The 21,285-nt window shown below is 45.9% G+C and overlaps 1 protein-coding gene across 1 annotated transcript in view; it reads right to left on the bottom strand.

The window, feature by feature from the left end:
• Positions 1-21,285, bottom strand: part of stab2 (stabilin 2) — a 173,861-nt gene that overhangs the window by 134,424 nt on the left and 18,152 nt on the right. Inside the window, exons 4-12 of the mRNA XM_078567771.1 lie at positions 14,424-14,509; positions 12,018-12,087; positions 9,753-9,848; positions 7,686-7,811; positions 6,770-6,966; positions 5,495-5,628; positions 3,287-3,420; positions 1,755-1,837; positions 406-555 (exon numbers count right to left, since the gene is read on the bottom strand). Of these exons, the coding sequence (XP_078423897.1) occupies positions 406-555; positions 1,755-1,837; positions 3,287-3,420; positions 5,495-5,628; positions 6,770-6,966; positions 7,686-7,811; positions 9,753-9,848; positions 12,018-12,087; positions 14,424-14,509 (1,076 nt within the window). The remainder of the gene's footprint in view (positions 1-405; positions 556-1,754; positions 1,838-3,286; positions 3,421-5,494; positions 5,629-6,769; positions 6,967-7,685; positions 7,812-9,752; positions 9,849-12,017; positions 12,088-14,423; positions 14,510-21,285) is intronic.

The following is a 21,285-nucleotide window of genomic DNA, read 5'->3' as shown; positions in this document are numbered from 1 at the left end:
TCGCCACCCTCTGAGTGAAGAGGTTTCTCCTCATCTCAGTCCTAAATGTCCTACCTCATATCCTGAGACAGTGACCCCTTGCTCTAAACCCCCCGCGCCCCCGCCCACCCCCCAGCCAGAGGAAACATCATCCCTGCATCCTGTCTGTCCAGCCCTGTCAGAATTTTATACATTTCAATGAGAACCCCTCTCATCCTTCTAAACTCCAGTGAATGCAGGCCTAGTTGGCCCTAATAGGCCATCTGTCCACCAAATCTGCTCCTCCATTCGATAAACTGAAAGGAGTTGACAGATTGGAAGTTTATCTTGTTTTCTTATATATGAAACATGTTTGTTTCATATCACAAACTCAATCACAAACTCAAACAAAATCACAAACATGTTTGTTTCATATCACAAACTCACCTTCTCCCTAAGTATGGTCACTCCTGATCTCCCAGTCAAAGTGTAAAATGAGTCAATGGCATTTAAATCTGTGATGCTTAGCTGGCCCGCAATGATGTGCAGCTTTGCGAGATACTGTGTTCTGTCTTTGTCTGCCAAAAGCCTGTTTATCTGGATCAAAATGTCAGATATTTGTTATGAGAAAAGTTTACACATTTTCATAAGGTATCTCATCCGCTTCAGAATAGTTGCTTCAAGCTGTGAGGTCGAACTCTATAGATTACATGAAAAAAAAAAGCAAAGATATTGCCCTTCACAACCCCGGGACATCCCAAAGCACTTTACAGCTAACAAATCACTTTTGTTGTAATGAGGGAAACATGGCAGCCAATTTTGCACAGCAAGATTCCACAAACAGCAATGTGATAATGACCAGATAATCTCTCTTTTAGTGCTATTGCTTTGAGGGATAAATAATGGTCAGGACAGCAGGGCGATCTCGCCTGCCATGGCATCATTTACGTCCATACGAGTGGGCAGACTAGGCCTCAGTTTAATGTGCTAATGGGTGGAAAGTTTAGGACACAAGGGCATAACTTCAGTGTTGGGCTAGGGCTTTGGCAGTAGATGCCAGTGTGCAGAGGGGGGCAATGGTGTTGGGGAAGGTCTAAAGTATCCTTGAGGGGCCTAGGGTGGGGTAGGTGTGGGGTCTTGGTGGGATGAAATCCTGTTCCTCCTGGCCCACAAGGATTTTTCACAAAAGCAATGTTTGAAAACTCAAAAAAATCAAAAAGTTCAAATTCCTGTCATGGCACTGATTACATCATTGTGCTGCAACTTTGGAACATCAAGTGGAACCCCTGCATCTGACTTAACCCCCTCGACCCTATCTGTAGTATACTGAAAATTGCATTGTGCATTTTGTAGACTTGAGGCTACAACATACACATGTACCAGCAGAGGGAGTCTAATGACATTAAAAGGATCCATGCTTTAACAGTATATGCAATTTTGATTCTGAATGCCCCTGGCCGAATATATTACGGTTTCTTCCCAAGAACTTCAAATCGTTCCCCTCACGCCCCACCTACAGGGGAAACCTTAACCAAACTCATTTGGCGATGATAAGATGTCACTAGGAGGGGATAGTGAAACTCAGTGGCCTGGTAATACTCTCATACCTACACACCATTCTTACTGGTTTTAAAATCAAGGCTCAGATGTTCAAAACACAAAATGCACCAAGGTCCAGCACTAACTCCCTCATCTTGCTGTGCACAAACCATTCCTCCCAGCATCCCACCACCACCCCCACCCAGAAAAGTCATAAAGAAGAATACTTGTCAGCAGGTTAACATCCTGTAACTTACATCAACTCCTTTAAAGGCCTTGTTGGTCGGCACAAATAAAGTAAAAGGACCCAAATTTGTCAGTGCCTTGGAGTAACTAGTACCTGTGAGAGAAGAAAGGAAGTACAATTATGGACATATGTTATGAAGTCTTGTGAAAAATTCTAGTTTATGACAATATCAGTAGAAAATGCACGCATATATATCAAAACTGGAACTTCTTAAATTATAGGACTGATTTCTCCAATCAGGGAACATAGGTGCTACTAAATGGAGAAAGACAGAGGTCCATCTAATTTACCCTCTACTACTTGGTGGTCCCATGGTACAACTATAATGGAGAGTTGTCGACTAATCATGGCAACCAATGTCCATTAATGGGCCTACAACAGACCAAGACATCAAGCAAGGAAACCCTGCCATCTGCAAAACTCCGCTGGCAGAGAGCTTTAGGAACAAAGTTGACTTGATCCTCCTATGCCTGCTACACTCACTATGTGTCATGAATCAAATTTCTGCTACAGGATTTCGCAAATTGTTATTTCGTACAAGAACTCCAATTTCTTTCAGTAACTTACAGGGGAAGACGGCTTAGGAAATTGCAGACTCATAACCCCCCCCACCCCTTGCTTTTCCACTGTTTAAATTATTGCAGGAGTGCTTAATCAGGGAAGCAGCCTTTCATTACGCCTCAGCTTATAGGCAAACCCATTATTATCGATTGCTACAAAGAGCCGAGGGAGCTGATCGGGGGATCGAGCACTCGTTATCCCCAGTAGCTCTCAAAGCTTGGTCTGCAGACCACCATTGGGCTGCAACTGTCCTACAAATGCAAGTCACTGTACGGGCGAGGCCGTTTGAGAGAACAGGCCAGAGCCCTCATCCCCAGCACTCACGCGACATCACACAATCAGACCGGATCCCGCGTCCGTCGTCATAAGCCCCAGCGACAACTAGGCAGTTTTATAAACAGGGTTTCTGTTTCTCTACTGGAGAGCTGCAGGATTTTGATTGGCCAGCAGCTCTTGGCAGGCGGGATTTCCGTCGCCGGGGTCCTAAACCCTGAGGAAGGTCCGGCGCTGTCTACTTAGGTGCCTGACAGACACTCAGTTTGTTGGGGTCTCCCTCACCGAAGCGACACGGGTCTTCCTGCTGGTTCTCCAACTCGTGTCAGAAAATTAAATCCAGCCCTAAGTTTCCCTCGCCACGGACTTCGCCCCTTCCCAACCAGGAGGCAGCCCCTGGAGCCAGTTCTTCCATCCACCGGGTTCAGACCAGCGGCTTTGTGACTGCCCCCACACACCCGGAACAGGTGGGTGTATAACTGACCTCACCCCCCCCCCCCACCAAACCGTGCAAAGCCCACCCATAGTTAAAATCGGGGCCACTGAGTTGCCATTAAATCAATTACTAGGTGGGGTCGGGATAGCTTTTTGAAACAGCCCAGCACAGTCAGACATGACGGACCACGTAGCATCCATCTTTGTTCCAAGATATACTCGAGATCTGGGAAAGCCACAGTCTCAATGAAAATTGAGGGAACAGAAAGTTACCAAAAAACAACATGGCTGATGTTAGTTGTCCCTGCCATTGACCTCCAGACTGAGTGTTCAGGTCCTTGATTCTCTCCATGATACTTCCATAGCAGTCAAAGCCATCGCCCGTATACGCTTCATTGCATGTGCATCTAGTTGAGGTATTTACACATGGTATTAAATTCTCGATCAGCATTTACATGTATTAAGACCAATTACCTTACATTATGACAGTTTGGGCGTTCGTTAGAAGCTCTGAATCATACAACTCCTGAATTTCCTGAGGGGCAGCAGGTACCATTAGACTCCCACCATTGCTGTAGCGAATACAACACACCGAAAAGGAGCAGGACACAAGAGCACAAGAGATAGGAGCAGGCGTAGACCCATAGGGCCTGTCAAGCCTGCTCCACCATTCAACATGATCATGACTACTCTTGGGCTTCAACTCCACTTGCGTCCCCTATTCCCTGTTTCCCTGAGCGACCGAGCTGAGATGGTGGAGTAGCGGTAATGCCACAGGGCTATTAATGCAGAGGCCCAGGGCATGGGGTAAAATCCCACTACAGCAGCTGGTGGAATTTAAGTTCGACAAAATCTGGAATATAAAGCTGGTCTTTTAATGGTGATCATGAAACTATCATTAATTGTTGTGAAAACCCATCTGGTTCACTAATGCCCTTTAGGGAAGGAAATCTGTACCCTCATCCAGCCTGGCCTACACGTGACTCCAGATCCACAGCAATGTGGTTGGCTCTTAACTGCTCTCTGGAATGGCCTAGCAAGCCACTCAGTTCAAGGGGAATTAGGGATGGGCAACAAATGCTGGTCTTGCCAGCGACGCCCATGTCACATCAAAGAATAAAAACAAAATCCTGTTGCTCTGAAGATTGTCAAGTCACACCAAGAGGTGGCCTGGTCTGGCTGCATCCAGTTTTGGGCCCCGCACTTTAGGAAGGATGCCAAGGCTTTGGACAGGGGTGCACAGGAGATCTACCAGCATAGTGCCAGGAAAGAGGGACTTCAGTCATGTGGAGAGACAAGGCAAGCGCATTGGTCTGCTTAGAACAGAGAAAGTTCAGAGGAGATTCCATTGTGGTTTTTAAAATCACGAAGGGTTTTGATAGAGTAAATTGAGAAAACATGTTCCCACTTGCCTGAGGGTCGGTAACTAGAGGACACAGGTCATATGCGGAAGAACCAAGGGGCAGACGGGGGGAAATTGTTTTTATGTAGCGAGTTGTTCTGACCTGGAATGCACTGCCTGAAAGCAGCGGAAGTAGATTCAACAGCAACTTTCAAAAGGGAATTGGATAAATACTTAAAATTGAGACATTTGCAGGGCTCTAGGGAATAGAGCAGAGGGGCTGGGACAAATTGGAAAGCTTCTTCAGAGAGCCATCACAGATATAATGGGCAGAGCAGCCTCCTTTGGCACTGTATGATTCAAAGAAGATCAATGCCACTCTCTCTGAGTGAGATGCTCTATGACAGTAGTTCTTGGCTCTCCTCATTGGAGGACTGGATGTCAGGGGAGATATGACGTGCCAGCTTTCAGATGGGTGCAGATTGGCACCAGTCGGGATGCTGAACAATGGGAGAAGTCAAGACCTCTAGATTAGGATATTTTAAAAAAAATATGGATTGGCACCCCTTACCCCCTTACACAGAGGTCCAAAGAGGAGATGGCTGGCATCTTGGGTGAGGGGGGGTGGGTACTGGGCATCCACCCAATAATGGGCAGGGGGATATTTCAGTCGCATGAGAACATTAAAGAAAGATCAAAGTAGGCCACATTGTCCCTTACTGAGCCTGCTCTGCCATTCAATGTGACCATAGCCGATCTTGTGCCTCAACCCCACTTTTAGTCCGCCCGGGGCAAGGCAGGTACTAGAACTGTGCCCACAGTGCCATGATGGCCATCAGCAGTGGGCAATTGAGGTGCCATCCCATTGACTCCACAAACATCCACTGACCCAAGCAAAAGTCCAAACAGTTGAACAACAGAGGTCACGACCCCAGCATAACTTCCAGAAGTGTGGCCCTGGGGCAAGCTACGTCCCCTGGCCATCAAAACCAAAGATGCATCAGATTTAAAAGATGCATCTGATATCAGACTTGGTCGCAGGTTAAGCTATTAAAACACCCTCAAATTATTCATTTAACTTCCCTCAGTAAACATTAGACATCATTGCCACCTGAGCAGCCATTACATAAGCTTCTTACTCAATCTGTCCGGGGCTAACTGTGACACACTTGGCATTTTTATCACACGTGTTGTTTGTCTTGCAGACATCAGTTAGTTCACATCCTATTCCTGCCAACAGATTCTCGTAGCCTTCCTGACATTGACAATGAGACTAGGAAAAAGAAGAAAATGAGGATTATTGATTCGAGCTGATCCACCATGTTGCACATCGGAATGTGCAAGTCTCCCTTTCTTTCCCTTTACATGAAAGTGGCGTTTTAATAAAATACCCTTTATGTAAACATTGTATGTGTATTAACAGCTCGTATTAGTTTACACAATAGGGGCGATGGTGGAATAATGGTAATGTCACTGGGTTAGTAATCTAGAGGCCCAGGCTAATACCCTGAGGAGCACAGGTTCAAATCCAGCTCCCCATAGCACATCTGGTGGAATTTATTCAATTAATAAATCTGGAATTGAAAAGTAGTCTTTGATTACCCGCGATTGTTGTAAAAACCCATTGGGTTCACTAACACCCTTTAGGGAAGGAAATCTGCTCTCCTTATCTGATCTGGCCTATATGTGACTTCAGACCCACAGAAATGTGTTTGACTCTGAAATGACCCAGCAAGCTACTCAGTTCAAGGGAAATTAGGGACAGGCAACAGATGCTGGTTTTTGCCAGTGATGCCCACATCTCAGGAAAGAATAAAGGGGGGAAAAAAAAGCAACAGTTGCGCATGAATAAACTTTCACACAATGAACAACAGCAGTAACTGCTGAAACCCTCATTGGTGCCTTGGTTATCTCCAGACTTGACTACCCTAGCGTTCTCCTGGCCGACCTGCAATTGACCTCATCCAATTCTGCTGGCCCACATTGACACATGGGGTGGCAACGCCTCGGTTCTCAAAGTCTTATTGTTCTCAACCTGTCCATGGCCTTGCCCCTTCTAATAATTATTAACCCCTTCCAGCCCAACAATCCCCCATTGGCAGCCGTGCTTACAGCTGCTGAGGCCCCGAGCTCCAAATTCCCTCCTGCGATGTCTTCTCCTCTCCACCTCTACCTTCTCACTCTGTTGTACAACACGCCATGAGCAGGAGCAGCAGCAGCAATACATCGGGGGCCAATGTTCTATTGGGAAGATGGCACTGACTGAAAATCTCATGCCCGCTACCAGCTGTTCTAACTCGTATGGGCAGGGGACGAGATTGTCTGCCGTTGGCGCACACTCGTAAACGTGCCCCTTAGGGCTTGGTCGGGGCATAGAGTTTTTCAGCGGGTACTGAAGCAGATTAAGAACCAACCTTTCCAGGGCCATCGTATCGGCAAACCGTTGAGTTTGTGGGGCAGTTCCCGAAATTTTTCTGGCACGGGTCGATGGGTAGGCAGATCTGACCATCGCCGTGGTAACCTTCATGGCAATTACAGGTGAAAGTGTTGGGTGCAAGATAGGTGCACACTGCATTGGAGCCACAGACATTCTGAAGGCAAGGATTAATTGCTGGAAAAAGAACAATATATTGTTGGTTATGTTTTATGACGTTTGCACACATCTGGCTTCAAGCTGTACACGATGAGTTAAATATAACTGGCTGCATAGGGAAAAGAAAGGAAAGACTTGCATTTACACAGTATTTTTCATGACCACCAGACCATCGCAAAATGCTCTATAGCCAATGAAGTGCTTTTGAAGTGTAATCACTGATGCAATGTAGGAAATGCAGCAGCCAATTTGCACACAGCAAGCTCCCACAAACAGCAATGTGATAGTGACCAGATCATTTGTTTTTGTGGTGTGAATTGAGGGATAAATATGGGCCAGGACACCAGGGTAAACTCCCCTGCTCTTCTTCAAGATAACACCATGGGATCTCCTATATCCACCGGTGAGGTCAGATAGGGCCTTGGTTTAACTCTCATCTGAAAGACAGCAACTCCATCAGTGTAGCCCTCCCCACTATACTGCAGTGTCAAACTTCATTTTTGTACCCAGCTTCTGGGGTGTGATTTGAACCCAGAACTTTATAACTCAGAGGCAGGCATGTCATCAACTGTGCCATGGCTGAGATGGCTAGAGAACAGGTTACTTCCTATATATGAGTTCATTCATTAGTTTATGCTCTGGTACAATTGAAAGTAAATAAACCCGATTACTATTGATGGGATTTTTTTTAAACAGAATAATGAAAACATTCCCTTGTAGTCAGTAGCATAACTTACGTTCGCATTTTGTGCTCCCATTGGTATGGTAACCAGGTAAGCAATCACACACTAGCTTTCCAGTCGCTGCTTCCTCAGAACATCTTGTATTTTCAGGGCACTGTAGTGCCCGACAAGCGGGAATGGCTTTGAAGATCAAGAAAAAGACTTGAAGTATTCCATAAATATGACAGAAATGATGCAGAGGTTTTTTCTGGACTCTTGTGTCTGTTCTGGCCACTTGCACAACCTCAATTTTAATTGCTTCACCATCTTTAGCTGCCTAGGCCCTAAATTCTCGAATTCCCTCCCTAAACCATTCTGCCTCTCTAACTCTTTCTCTCTCTCTCTCTCTCTCTCTCCTCCTTTAAGACTCTCCTTAAAACCCACTTCTTTGAACAAACTTTTGGCCAACTGTCCCGCTTATGTGACTGAGTGTCAAACTTTTTTGGATAACACTCCGGTGAAGTGATTTGGGGCATTTTGCTATGTTAAAAGTGTTATATAAATGCAAGTTTCCATTGTTGTATTGAATGATGTAAGATGATAAACGAGGGAATGAAGTTGCATTTATATAGCACCTTTCACAGCCTCTCAACATCTCAAAACAGTCAATTATGTATTTTTATTTACAATGCAGTCACCATTGTAACGTACAAATTGTGACAACCAATTTTTGCACAATTGCTCTCCCACAAATGGAAGTTTTTTGATGGTGTTGGTTGAGGGATAAATATTGGCCAGGACACTGGGGACTCCTTTTCGCAAAGTGCCTTGGGATCTTTTGCGTCCAGCCGAGAAGTCAGATTGGGCTTCAGTTTAACGTCTAATCCAAAAGTCGGCACACCCAACAGAGTAGCACTCCTTCGGTACTACACTGAAGTGTCAGCCTGCATTACATACACTCAAAGGCCTGGGCCAGGATATTGTCCTTGTCGGGTGGGCTCGGAGGGGGCGGACGGGAGCGGCCGGGAAGTCGACCACCGCCTGCACTCGGGCCGTGACTGCGATTTCACGCTGGTGGGCCAATTAAGGCCCGCCTAGCATGAAACCTGCGCTGCAGCGCTCAGCGCTACCTGTGTGGTGGGTGGGGGTGGGGGTGAGGAGGGTGAGTGCGGATGTTCGCACACACGCACAGGTGCGCGCAGGAAAAGCTCCCTGAGACACGGAGCTGCCTCGGGGGCGGGGGGGGATGAAGATTTTTGAAAATAAAAAAGAAAGATTTAAAAAATGTTAACAACATCTCCCCTCACGTGAATCTGTCGCGAGCAGGAACGTGTCAGAAACTGGTTTGAAAAGCTTTAATTTTTTCTTTCAATGATGGATTGAAATCTCATCCCGCCCGTGGATGTGGTTTCGCAAAAAAATCCAAAGGCCGCTTGTCCTTTTTGCCCGGCCGCCCACTGTAAGGATGGACGGGGCAGCGAAAAATTCCATTCGATTAGCTCTTTAATAGGGCCTGACGTCATCGCGTGCTCATTCGGGTCAGGTGTGCGCCCGCCCGACAAGCGGAAAGTTCCACCCCTGGAGTGGGGTGTAAACCAGCAGCCTTCTGACTCTGAACAGTGAGGCCAGGTCCTGACACACACAGATACAGATGTGCTTTCCAGCTGTCAGGGGTTGCAGCGTGAGTGGCAGTGTCTTCCCTTGGTCACGGGCTGCTGCTGCACTCTGTCAATCTGCATTCACGCTGACAGGAGTAATAACTCTGTGCAGCTCACCGAGTGCAATGCCACCCGTTAAAGTGGTCTCCTACCGTAAGTGGACTTGTGGGTGACCCCAAAACTACAGGATTTTGCAAACTGCATTGGAAACTAATTTGCACCAATACGCAAATGGTAAACATTGTGGGAACCTAAGATTTTTGACAACATACAGGCTCAAATCAACCCTCCCAGACACAAAAGTTCTCACCCTGCCTAAACACAGGCCAGCTAAATAAACAATACAATGGTACTTTGAGATTTCTTTTGCCGAGAACACAATGCTTCAATGCTGAAGTAAACGTGCTCTGTAAATATTGCCTTATATAGGTTTATTTATGGTGCACGGTTCTCTTACTGTTATAGCTCCTTGTACAGTACTTACGCTGGTCACACTTAGTGCCTGTGTAGCCTGAATAACATGTGCACTTGCCATCTCCTGTAATTCCATTTTTGCAGTCTCCATGAACACATTCACACTCTGCGAAGGAAGAGATCAATGCTCTTTGAAACTCATCCAGACTGATACAACATTTTGCACATATTACATTTGTCACTCTAACAGGTGAAGTTTATGAAGTCAACCCGTACTCATTGGAGCCTTAATTGCTACTGACTGAACCCCTGAAGAGGTCAAATGGGCTGAAGAAAAAAAATGTGTAAAAGAAATGTTTTTAAGTCCTTCATTCCACTGGAGCTATGCTAATTCTAAAGATGGTAACTCCCTTCCTCCCTAACAGCACTGTGGGTGTACCTACACCACATGGCCTGCAGTGGTTCAAGAAGACAGCTCGCCACCACCTCCTCAAGGACAATTAGGGATGGGCAATAAGTGCTGGCCCAGCCAGCGATGCCCACATCCCGTAAATGAATTAAGAAGAATCCCCTCTAGCTTCAACTAGCTTGGCCTACAGTGAAGGCTTGGGGCCTCCAGAAGGCCTCAAAAGGATTGACATCAGGTCTCAACATAGGGCATAAAGGGAAAAAGCTCCCCAGCAACATTTCCCTTGAGGCAGGTGGAACATCTGACCATGAACCCCCCCAACGGGAATTTAAAGGGCCATTCTAAACAGGGTTGAATGCCAGAGGAGCCAAGCTCTGCACTTGATTTCCTGAGGAAAATTGGATACATATCCTCTCTCAGCTCAGGAACTGCAGGACCGAATGTTATTACATTTGAAGCTCAGTGGAAGCTCGAGAATGGCACCTCATCTTGTGATTAGGCACTTTACAACCTTCCAGACTCAACACTGCCCAAAAAAAGACTTGTATTTATTCACTTTTCATGACAACTGGGCGTCTCAAGGCACATTACAGTCAATGAAGCACTTATGAGGTGCAGTCACTGTTGTAATGTTGGAAATGCCAATTTTCACACAGCAAAATCCCATAAACATCAATGTGGTGATGACAAGATCATCTGTTTTTTGTGACATTGTTTGAGGGGTAAATACATGGCCAGGACACTGGGAATAACTCCACTGCCGTTCTTCAAATAGCACCATAGAATGTTTTATACCCACATGAGGGGGTAGACAGGGACTCAAGTTAACATCTCATCCAAAAGACAGTACTTCCAACACATCCTTAATGCTGCACTAGAACATCAGCTTTGATTTTTGCATTTAAGGACTAGAGTGGGACTTGAACCCAGAAAGCTATGACTAAGAGGCAAGAGTGCTACCAACTGAGTCATGGCTACCACATTCAGCAACTGCACATTGGGAGTACTGTTCCCATATTCCCAGACAACAACTTCTGGTAATGGATCTGCCGTTGCCATTCACTAGACCCATGGTTTGTATCTTTGCTTGTCCCATTATCATCCCCTTTTGCCTTGCGCTATCATCAGTCTGTTATTTAATCACGTTCACCTCCAATCCTCTCACAGACCTTCACTCTTGATCTCTCCTCCCTTCACTTTTGTCCTTGTTCGAATCTTGTTACAGCTCTAACTTTTCCCAATTCTGACTAAATGTCTTCCCCCTGCTGAGTATTCTCAATATTTTCTGTTTTTATATACGATTAAAATGTATGACTTTTCGTGTTTTGTTTGCCATTTGACACACTGCGGTCAGAGGCTGAGCATCGTGCAGTGAGTAACCCACCTCCTGACTCCCCAGTGCCTGTCCACCATCCACAAGGCACAAGTCAGGAGTGTGATGGAATACTCCCCACTCGCCTGGATGAGTGTGGCTCCCACAACACTCAAGAAGCTCGCTACCGTAAAGCAGCCTGCTTGATTGGCACTCCACCCATCACCTTAAACATTCACTCCCTCCACCACCGACGCACAGTAGCAGCAGTGTGTATTGTCTACAAGATGCACTGTAGCAACTCACCAAGGCTCCTTAGACAGCACCTTCCAAACACGAGGGCTCTACCATCTAGAAGGGCAAAGGCAGCAGGCACATGGGAACCTGTTCACATTCAAGGTCTCCTCCAAATCATTCGCCATTCTGACTTGGAACCATAAGGAAGGCTGGAAAAAGTTCCCAGCTCCTTCACTGTTGCTGGGTTAAAATCCTGGAGCTCCCTCCCATCTCAAGGGCAATCAGGAATGGGCAATGAATGCTGACCCAGTCGGCGACGCTCACATCCCAAAAAACAACTAGGAGAAAGATATAAAATGCCGTATGCCATATCTCACCTGAAGAACAGTCAGAACCGTATGTGCTCTCTTTTGCACATTTCTCACAGGCTACTCCCGCAAAGCCATCCTGAAATAAGTAATATCAAAATATAGTATATTCGTCAGGCAGTAGCAACAACGTTGAGCAAAAATTTACAACGATAGGATCCTGACAGGTAAAATGAATTAAAGCAAGTGAGCTGATCAATGACAAAATGTTTCAACTGTGAATTTCCAGTACGGGTCTGTCCTGATATTTTGCAATGGTGGTTCAAGAGTAAAGGAATGTGTAAGGTCAACAAAAATCAAGACACATTTATAGCAAAACAATGGTTGTTATTGAAAACACTCAACAGAAAATGTCAAAACAGGAAACTGGGCTGGCATTCAAATGGCTGCTTAAACCTGGTGACCCCTGCAAATTCATTCAGGTCTTGGAAAGCTACTTAATCATTTCCCTCGAACCCGCATCCACTGTTTAATGTATAAACTACAATACGATGCACTGATCACCACAGTTGGCTTTTCAGGGTCATTTGGTCTGAACTCCAGTGGATCTGTCAAATTATGTGGAATTAACACAGGGAAACAGGCCATTCAGCCCAACTTGTCTATCCCAGCATTTATACTCCACATGAGCCTCTTCCATCCCTCACTCTATCTAACCCTAGGGATGTAATTTAATGCCCTCCCCCATAGTGGGTTTGGTGGTAGGGAGGGCATCTAATCAGGGAGGTTGGAAGGGGGGGGTCCCAACACCTTGTCACCTCCACTCAATTAGGCCCATGGATGGCCTTCCTGCCTCTCTGCCAATTGGGGCCCCTATGTGGGCAATTAATGCCCACTTAAGAGCCTCCTCCTGCTGCCACTGGTATTCACCCAGTGGTGGCGGGTGGCGTACTCACCATGCAGACAGCACAAGAAGCAAACCCATGCAGGGTTGCTTTCAGGCTCCCAGTTGGGCTGGAGAGGCGCGGGAGCATCCCTCATTCAGAGGCACTCGGTGCTTGATCAAGGGACCCAGCATCAGGAAGGGGGGGACTGAAAATCACCCACCCGCCCTTGCTGCTGACCACCCCCCATCTCCTCCTACACGGCCCCCACCTAGTGACTCCCTCCCACTATTGCTCACCTCTGGCCTGGGACCCAGCAACAATACTAGGCCTTGAGTAGGTGCCGCACTGGCTGCAGCTACCGCCTCCCCGGCGGCGCTGCCATTTAATAGGGCTGCCTGCCTCTGATTGGACAGCAGTTCTTGGCCCCGGGGTCCTTGAACAGAATGACTGAGTGGCCCTTAATTTGGTGGGCCTTCCCTAAAAGAAGTGACAAGGGGCTCAAGTTGGCTCTCCAACCATCGGGTGAGACTCCCTTTGCCTCCATCAACTCCAACCCCATCAGTGTAACCTTCTAATCCTTTCTCCATTCTGTGTTTATATAGCTTCTCCTATAAATATACCTGTGTTATTCACCAATAATACTCCTTGGGATAGCGAGTTCTACATTCTCACCACTCTGAGTGAGGAAGTTTCTGCTGAATTCCTACTGGATTTATTCATTGCTATCTTATATTTATGGCCCCCAAGTTTTGGACTACCCCCAGAAATGGGCACATCTCTACATTGACCCTATCAAAACCCTCCCATAATTTTAAAGAACTCTATCAGGTCACCTCTCAGCCTCTTTTCTAGGATTGAATCACAGCCTGTTCAAAAGGTGTTACCTGCCAATTCTGTATAATATTTGAAAATCTTTTCTCACAGCATCTCCAGCTCCCTCTATACTTATCATAATGCGGAGACCAGAATTATGTCTAATATTTGGTGCCTTTGTTAAAAAAAAATCTGATTACGTTATGAAACTGTGTCCACAGTTCTTGCCTGGGACCCTGACTTAAAGAGGGGTTAACATTCCTGAACCGTTCCTTCACAGGCCTCCTGGTTCCCTGAGCATAAAGTTTGGGAGATTAAGGCCTGGTGACCCATATCATGGGCCTCCACTCCTTTTGCATTGGCTCAGTTCTGGAGCTTTCATCAGAACACATTGCTTGGCTGTGGGTAGAGACCAGGACATGGTGGGATGTGAGGAGGGGAGGGGCTACGTTTGAGTCCCTAGCCTCCCACCTCATTTCCTGATCACTTTGGATCAGTACCTTTGTACTTTGGCTATCCCACAGTCTCCTGCCGACCAGAAGGCTCGTGGAAGTTCCGGGGGGAGAACCGGCATTTTTCACGTCCATTTTTGTTTGTAATCCCCTCCGTCTACCTCATCCCCTTCAACACGGTGAAGACTAACCGGGTGCCAGTCTCCAAGGTCCTCCACTAACAATGCCAGGGGATGAGCCCTGGTATCAGCAGTGGCTGCTCACCATCTAAATAACGATAGAGCGTGAAGTTAACACATACATCAGTTAAAGTTCCAACCTACCTTACAATTGCACACGCCATCCCCGCCCATGCCATCAAAGCAATCTCCTCTGTTGTTGCAAGGGGATATCACTCCTCCTGGACATTCTGTAATTATATCAGCCAAATATTACACAGAATTACAAAGAGCGGAATTTTACAGCCTCATTATGGTGGGCCATTGACTTTGGCGGGACCGTAAAATCCTGCTGGCGTCAAATTCCACCCATAGAGTCCACAAGCGCAGACCCAGGCCAGTCAGTCAGCTCAACAGGTCCACACTGGTATTTATGACACACACAAGCCTCCTCCCAGCCCCCACCCTTCATCTTTTTTAAAAAATTTATTGATGGGATGTGAGCTTCACTAGCAAGGCCAGCGCTTATTGCCCATTCCAAACTGCCCTCCATTGAGGGCTGTTAAGGGTCAGCCACATTACTGTGGGTCTGAAGTCACATGTAGGCCAGACCAGGTAAGGATGGCACAGATCTCCTTCCCTAAATAACATTAGCAAACCAGATGGGCCTTTACAACATTCAATGATAGTTTCGTGGTTACCATTACTGAGACTAGCTTTATAATCCCAGATTTATTAAGTGAATTCAAATTCCACCAGCTGGTGTGGTGGGATTTGAATCAATACACCCAGAGCATTAGCCTGGGTCTCTGGATTACAAGTCCTATGACTTGACCACTACACCACCATCTAACCTTTTAACTTTTGATTCCTTTCTCCCTCATGTACTCATGGGACTAGGACTAGGTCTTTGAAGCAAGAGTAGACCATCTGGCCCTTTGAGCCTGCTTTGCCATTCAATAAGATATGATTGTGCTGCACCTGCATGGAGGCTTAGTGGTCAACCACGATGTGGTTGATTCTTAACAGCCCTCAAAGAAGGGCATTTTGAGATAGGCAATAAATGCTGGCCTTGCCAGCAAAGCTCACATCCCATCAATGAATTTTAAAAAATGATAAAGGTGGTGGCATTGGGAGGAGGTTTGTGTGGAGCATAAATGACTAACTGCACACTAGCTTTCCCTTGGATGTTTCTATGTAATTCACTTCAACCACTCCTTGTGGTAGTGAGTTCCACATTTTCACCACTCTCTCTGGGTGAAATAGTTTCTCCTAGATTCTGTGTTGGATATATTGGTGACTGTCTTAAATTTTATGGCCCCCTAGCTTTTGATACCTCCCAACAAGTTTATGCAACTTGGAAGTGGTACAGGTTGTATATCATTGAAAACATAATTAGCATTTGATAAATGAATGAACCTCTGGGTAGAACAATAATTTACTACCGTTAATTGTTATAATATGAGTCGACTACTGTTGAACATGCACAGGTTGCGCTCTCGTTCGCTATTCATATCCTCACGTTCCTCTGGAGGTTTGTAAATGTTGGAAATCTTTTCAGCTGACCATAAGGTTCTACAATACTCATTTCTAAGAAATCTTGAAGGTGTAGGTAAATTCACAATACAAAAACAACTTGCATTAGTGTGCTCACGAGTTTAAGGCCCAATGCAGAGATTTGAGCATATAATAAAGGCTGACAATGCCATGGTCTTCTGTCTGTCTGTCTATCTATCTGTCTACCCACCTACTAACTATCTACCTATCTATCTGTCTACCTCTGTCTGTCTGTCTATCTGTCTACCTACCTACTAACTATCTACCTATCTATCTGTCTACCTCTGTCTGTCTGTGTATCTATCTATCTGTCTGTCTATCTATCCATCTGTCTGTCTATCTCTGTCTATCTTCTTTTCTTCTTCACCAAGATGTGAGGAAAATAGAAAATGAGCCAAAGAAGGAAAGAATTAGCAGGTGATCAGCTTGGTCCAAGTGATGGCTTTTAGGGGAATTTACATTATTTTTACCAAGATTACAGCAGATGAGTGGACATTCATTCCTGTAAACTTTTACCTTTGTCCCTTCCTTTCAGAGCCTCTGTTTTTTTTCATGGGATGCAAGCACATTTGCTGCCCATCTCTAATTGTCTTGCTAGGCCATTTCACAGGAAAGTTAAGAGTCAACAAGACTCACAAGCAGGCCAGACATTAGTGAACCAGATGGGCTTTTACAACAATTGTTGAGCACCATTTACTGAGACTAACTTTACATTTCAGATTCATTAATTGATTCCAAATTCCACCAGATGCTATGGTGGGACTTGAACCCATAGCCCCAGAGTATCAATCAGGGTCTCTAGAATACTCACCCAGTGACATTATTACTAAGCCACCATCTCCCCACCTTTATCACCCACATTTTTGACCAAGCTTTTAGTCACCCTTCCGAAAATCTTCTTCAGCTCAATGTGCAACTTATCCCAAGATAAGCCCCTTCAGATATTTTGTTAAGTTAATTCACTGTCTGTATGTGACAAGTTCTTGTTTGATGATGATGTTTTTAAGTTCATTTCTCACTTGAAAGATTTCACGTGGAATACAGCGATTAAAACTATCTCAGATAAAGCTCTCCGATAAAAGAGGGATTACAGCGTCGAGAATACGTCAACAATCCTTGTTAAAAAAAATGAATCTGTTTTCTGCCCAGTACCCATCCTTATCAAGGCCCAGGGCACCCAGCTTGGCAATAGGCTGACACAGCTTATGTCCCGGTTGGAGTTTTTCTGATTTATTCGCTCTGCGCTCTTTCTTGTCATCACTTTCACCATTTCTGTTGAGAGGAAGCATCCTTATCCTTGACTTGCCACTTTAGAAGCATCCTTATCAGTGATTTACCACTTCCCCACAAAGGCTTTGCCGATTGTGAGGCCTCTCAGTCATTCCTGTTCTCATGTTTAGTCACAGATAAGAAACACGTTATTGCTTGAACTTTCCAAAAAAAATGTCACAATCATCACTTTCTTCGTCTTTGCATTTGCCGGTCTTTACATAATGTGACTCTCTTATTAGTGCAGTGGCTCAGTGCCTTACATTACAATCTGCAATGCCCAGTTAACCCCGTCCCCACATACTCTCCTGATCTCCAGAGCTCTGGTGCTTTGAATCCTAGAGCTCCAGACCTATGCTACCTGTGCTTTCATTTCTCACTCAACAACAACCTGCATTGATATAGCACCATTCATGCAGCTGAATGCCCCACGCTGCTGTTTGAATTGAACGGGTTTAGGCTTTTAGGAAGAGGCATTTCAGCAGTGTTACCTCACTGTTGGATACAGAACCTGATCTAGAATGCCAAGAGCAGTTATTTAATATCAGCAGGAGAAAAGTGTCAAATAACAGGAATTGCAAAATTGAACTGTATGGGATGGAAATTAGCCTGGGACTTGTTTTTGAGCTCAGATACGATGTTGTGGAGATAGTGCATGCTTGAAATGAGAGGCCCAAAGGGCACCAGGTCTTAGGCCTCAGGCATCATCTACAATTTCGAGGTAGGTCTATGGTGCTGGTAACCCTCCAGAGTCAGCTCATCCCACGAGAATAGTCCATTTCAGGTTGCTTGTCTTGCCGGCAGCAGCCCTGAGAGGACTCAAGAAGCTCAGCTCCATTGAGGGTTAAAGCAGCCCGCTTGATTGATACCCCATCCACCGCCTTCAATATCCACTCCCTCCAACATCGACGCACAGTGACAGCAGCGTGTACCATCTACAAGCTTCCCTGCAGCAACTCTCCAAAGCTCCTTCAACAGCACCTTCCAAACCCGTTACCTCTACCACCTAGAAGAACAGTGGCAGCAGACACATGGGAACACCACCACCTGCAAGTTCCCCTCCAAGCCACAAACCATCCTGACTTGGAAATATATCACCGTTCCTTCACTGTCGCTGGGTCAAAAACCTGGAATTCCCTCCCTAACAGCACCTACACCACATAGACTGCAGCAGTTCAAGAAGCTGACTCACCATCCACCTTCTCAAGGGCAACTAGGGATGGGCAACAAATGCTGGCCCAGCCAGCGATGCCCAAATCCCATGTGTAAAAGAATTTTAAAAATCTTTTGGGGATGGCGGGCTTAGTGAGGAGGAGGGAAGGAGATGGCACGACGGCTAGGAGTGCGGAGTCAGCGGGAGACCACCTGCTCCTTCTACCTCCCCAGAAAGGTCTATTTTAGAAAAGCCACCGAAGAATCCTGAGTAGAACAGCGACCCTTGTAAAGGGATCCTTTATTTGGCATTAGGCCCCCCCACCCTTAACATATTGAAGGGGCCTAACACCTGTTATGAACACCTTAGGAAAAAGAGTCTCCCAAATTGTGTGGTGGGAGCAAAGCAGATTCAGTTCAGCGTCGGAACACAGGAATAGACCATCCAGCCACTTGAGCCAGTTCCACCATTCAGTAAGATCATGGCTGACCTGTGACTAACCCCCATATACCCTCCATCCCCCCACCACCAATCCCTTAATACTTATGGTTATCGAAAAGTGATCAATCTCAGGTTTAAAATTAACAATTGATCAAGCATCAATTGCCGTTTGCAGTGGAGTTGCAACCTTCAACCACCCTTTATGTGAAGAGATGTTTCCTAATTTCACACCGGAAAGGCTTGGCACTAATTTTCAGGCTACGTCTGTGGGTCCTCGACTCCCCAACCAGCAGATAAACCCGGTGGGGTGGGGGAGGGGGAGAGCTGGTGCTGTGATATTGGTTGAATACGTCAGGTGCCCAAGAGGTAAAGAGGTGTCCAAGATGGGGTCGGTTTAGCCCACGCATAGGGCAAGGCACCATCTTGGCAAAGGAACTGAATGGCAATGGCTGCCCCCCTAGAAGATCATTAGGAGCCGGTTCACAATTAAGTTGCCTGCTGGTGCTCAGTAAAGACGTGGTATGCCACTTTGTGAATGGCACTTTATTCAAAAACCTCTTCTAAAAGCGACCAGCTGAACCAAAGTAAATGCTGCTGAGAATTTTGAGCATTACTTGAAGACATTTCATCTTCTACTGTCTGCTGCTACAGGAGGTTTGAAGAGAACCTTTGAAACACTTCAGGAGACTTTCTGGGACATTTCACCAACACTCTATCAACATTAATTCTGGAAATTCTCTGAGGACTTCAGCTGGAAGGCGTTATTGCCACCCTACGCTACCTTATTGGACACCTCTTAGGAGTCACCAAGGGAAAGGGGGTGCTTGCTAACAAACAGGGAGGTGAAGTGGACTCCCACCCCACTGTGGGTACCAGGCCATCCCACTTCCTCTGGACTTCCTCCCCCAGAACCTCTGCACCGTGTCTGAGAATGAGTGTGCCCTCTCCATCTGTCCGTGAACCATCCTGAAACCTACCTGCTGGTGCACTCCACATCTTCAGTGGAAGTGTGTGCACAGAGCCTGTATATATAGCTGTGCAAAAATTGCATCCAATCAGCACTTGAGTGCCAGAGGGAAAAAAAAAAGCTTGTTTATATAGTGCCTTTCATGATCTCAAGATATTCCCAAGCACTTTACAACTAATAAAGTGCAGTCACTGGTGCAATGTGGGAAACGTGGCAGTTTGTGCACAGCAAGATCCCACAAACAGCAATGTGATAATGATCAAATAATCCGGTTTTGTGATATTGCTAAATATTTACCAGGTCAGCAGGCACAACCCTGTCATCATCTTCAAAGTTGCACCATGGAATCTTTTACATCCACCTGGGAGAGTGGCCAGGGCCTCAGCTTAATGTCTCATCTAAAAGACAGCACCCCCTCAGTACTGCCCTAGAGTGTCAGCCTAGACATTTACACACAAGCCCTGAAGTAGGGCTTGAACCTATAACCTTCTGATATTAGAATTGAGAATGCCATCAACTGAACCACAGCTCACACCCAGCCAGTCAGTTTCTGGTTATCATCTGCAGGTTCAAATCATAATTATCATAATTAGTCCAAAAACGATGTTCTAAATCCAGACTTTCAAAGAGCCTGTTTTCATCCTTTGGCCAAAATAACCCTCTTTCTCTCTATCCAAAAAGTCCACAAAGTGAAAACTGCTATATTAAAGCAATTTCCTTCTTTCCTTCACAAATACAAAAGCAAAACACAGTGGATCATTGGCCATGAAATGTTAACTCCATTTCTCTTTCCACAGATGCTGCCAGACCTGCTAACAATGTCTGTCCGCCATCTACAAGGCACAAGCCAGGAGTGTGATGGAATACTCCCCACTTGCCTTGATGAGTGCAGCTCCCACAACACTCAAGAAGCTCGATGCCCTCCAGGACAATTAGCAGCCCACTTGATTGGCACCCCATCCATCACCTTAAACATTCACTTCCTCCACCACTGACGCACAGTGGCAGCAGTGTGTACCATCTACAAGATGCACTGCAGCAACTCACCAAGCCTCCTTCGACTGCTCCTTCCAAACCTGTGACCTCTACCACCTAGAAGGACAAGGGCAGCAGGTACGTGGGAACACCACAACCTGCAATTTCCCCTCCAAGCCACACACCATCCTGACTTGGAAATATATCGCCGCTCCTTCACTGTCGCTGGATCAAAATCTTGGCATTCCCTTCCTAACAGCACTGTGAGTGTATCTACACCACATGGACTGCAGTGGTTCATGAAGGCAGCTCACCACCACCTTCTCGAGGGTAATTAGAGTTGGGGAATAAATGCTGGCCCAGCCAGCATTGCCCACATCTCGTGAGAGAATAAGTCAATTAAAATCTATTTCCAGTACATTCTGCTTTTATTCCTTCTTTCTTTCTTTCACTCTGCTCTTCCCCTAGCTTCACAGCTGAACCAAAAAGTAAAAACTCAATAGTTTTGATTTTTCTTTTGATGATTTAACTCTTTGTGGGTGCTCATGAACTCTCTTATCATTAAGGAAACATTAGTTAGTGCTCGATGAATAGCGATGGTGACGCAGATGAATTATGTTGTCATCACCCTGAAAGCCACACTGCAAGTCAGGGCTTTGTGCCGA

Source organism: Cetorhinus maximus, chromosome 22 (assembly GCF_964194155.1).
Source record: "Cetorhinus maximus chromosome 22, sCetMax3.hap1.1, whole genome shotgun sequence".
Lineage (NCBI taxonomy): Eukaryota > Metazoa > Chordata > Chondrichthyes > Lamniformes > Cetorhinidae > Cetorhinus > Cetorhinus maximus.
The sequence above is the reverse complement of the archived record's forward strand: the minus strand, read 5'-3'. Positions and strand labels throughout refer to the sequence as shown.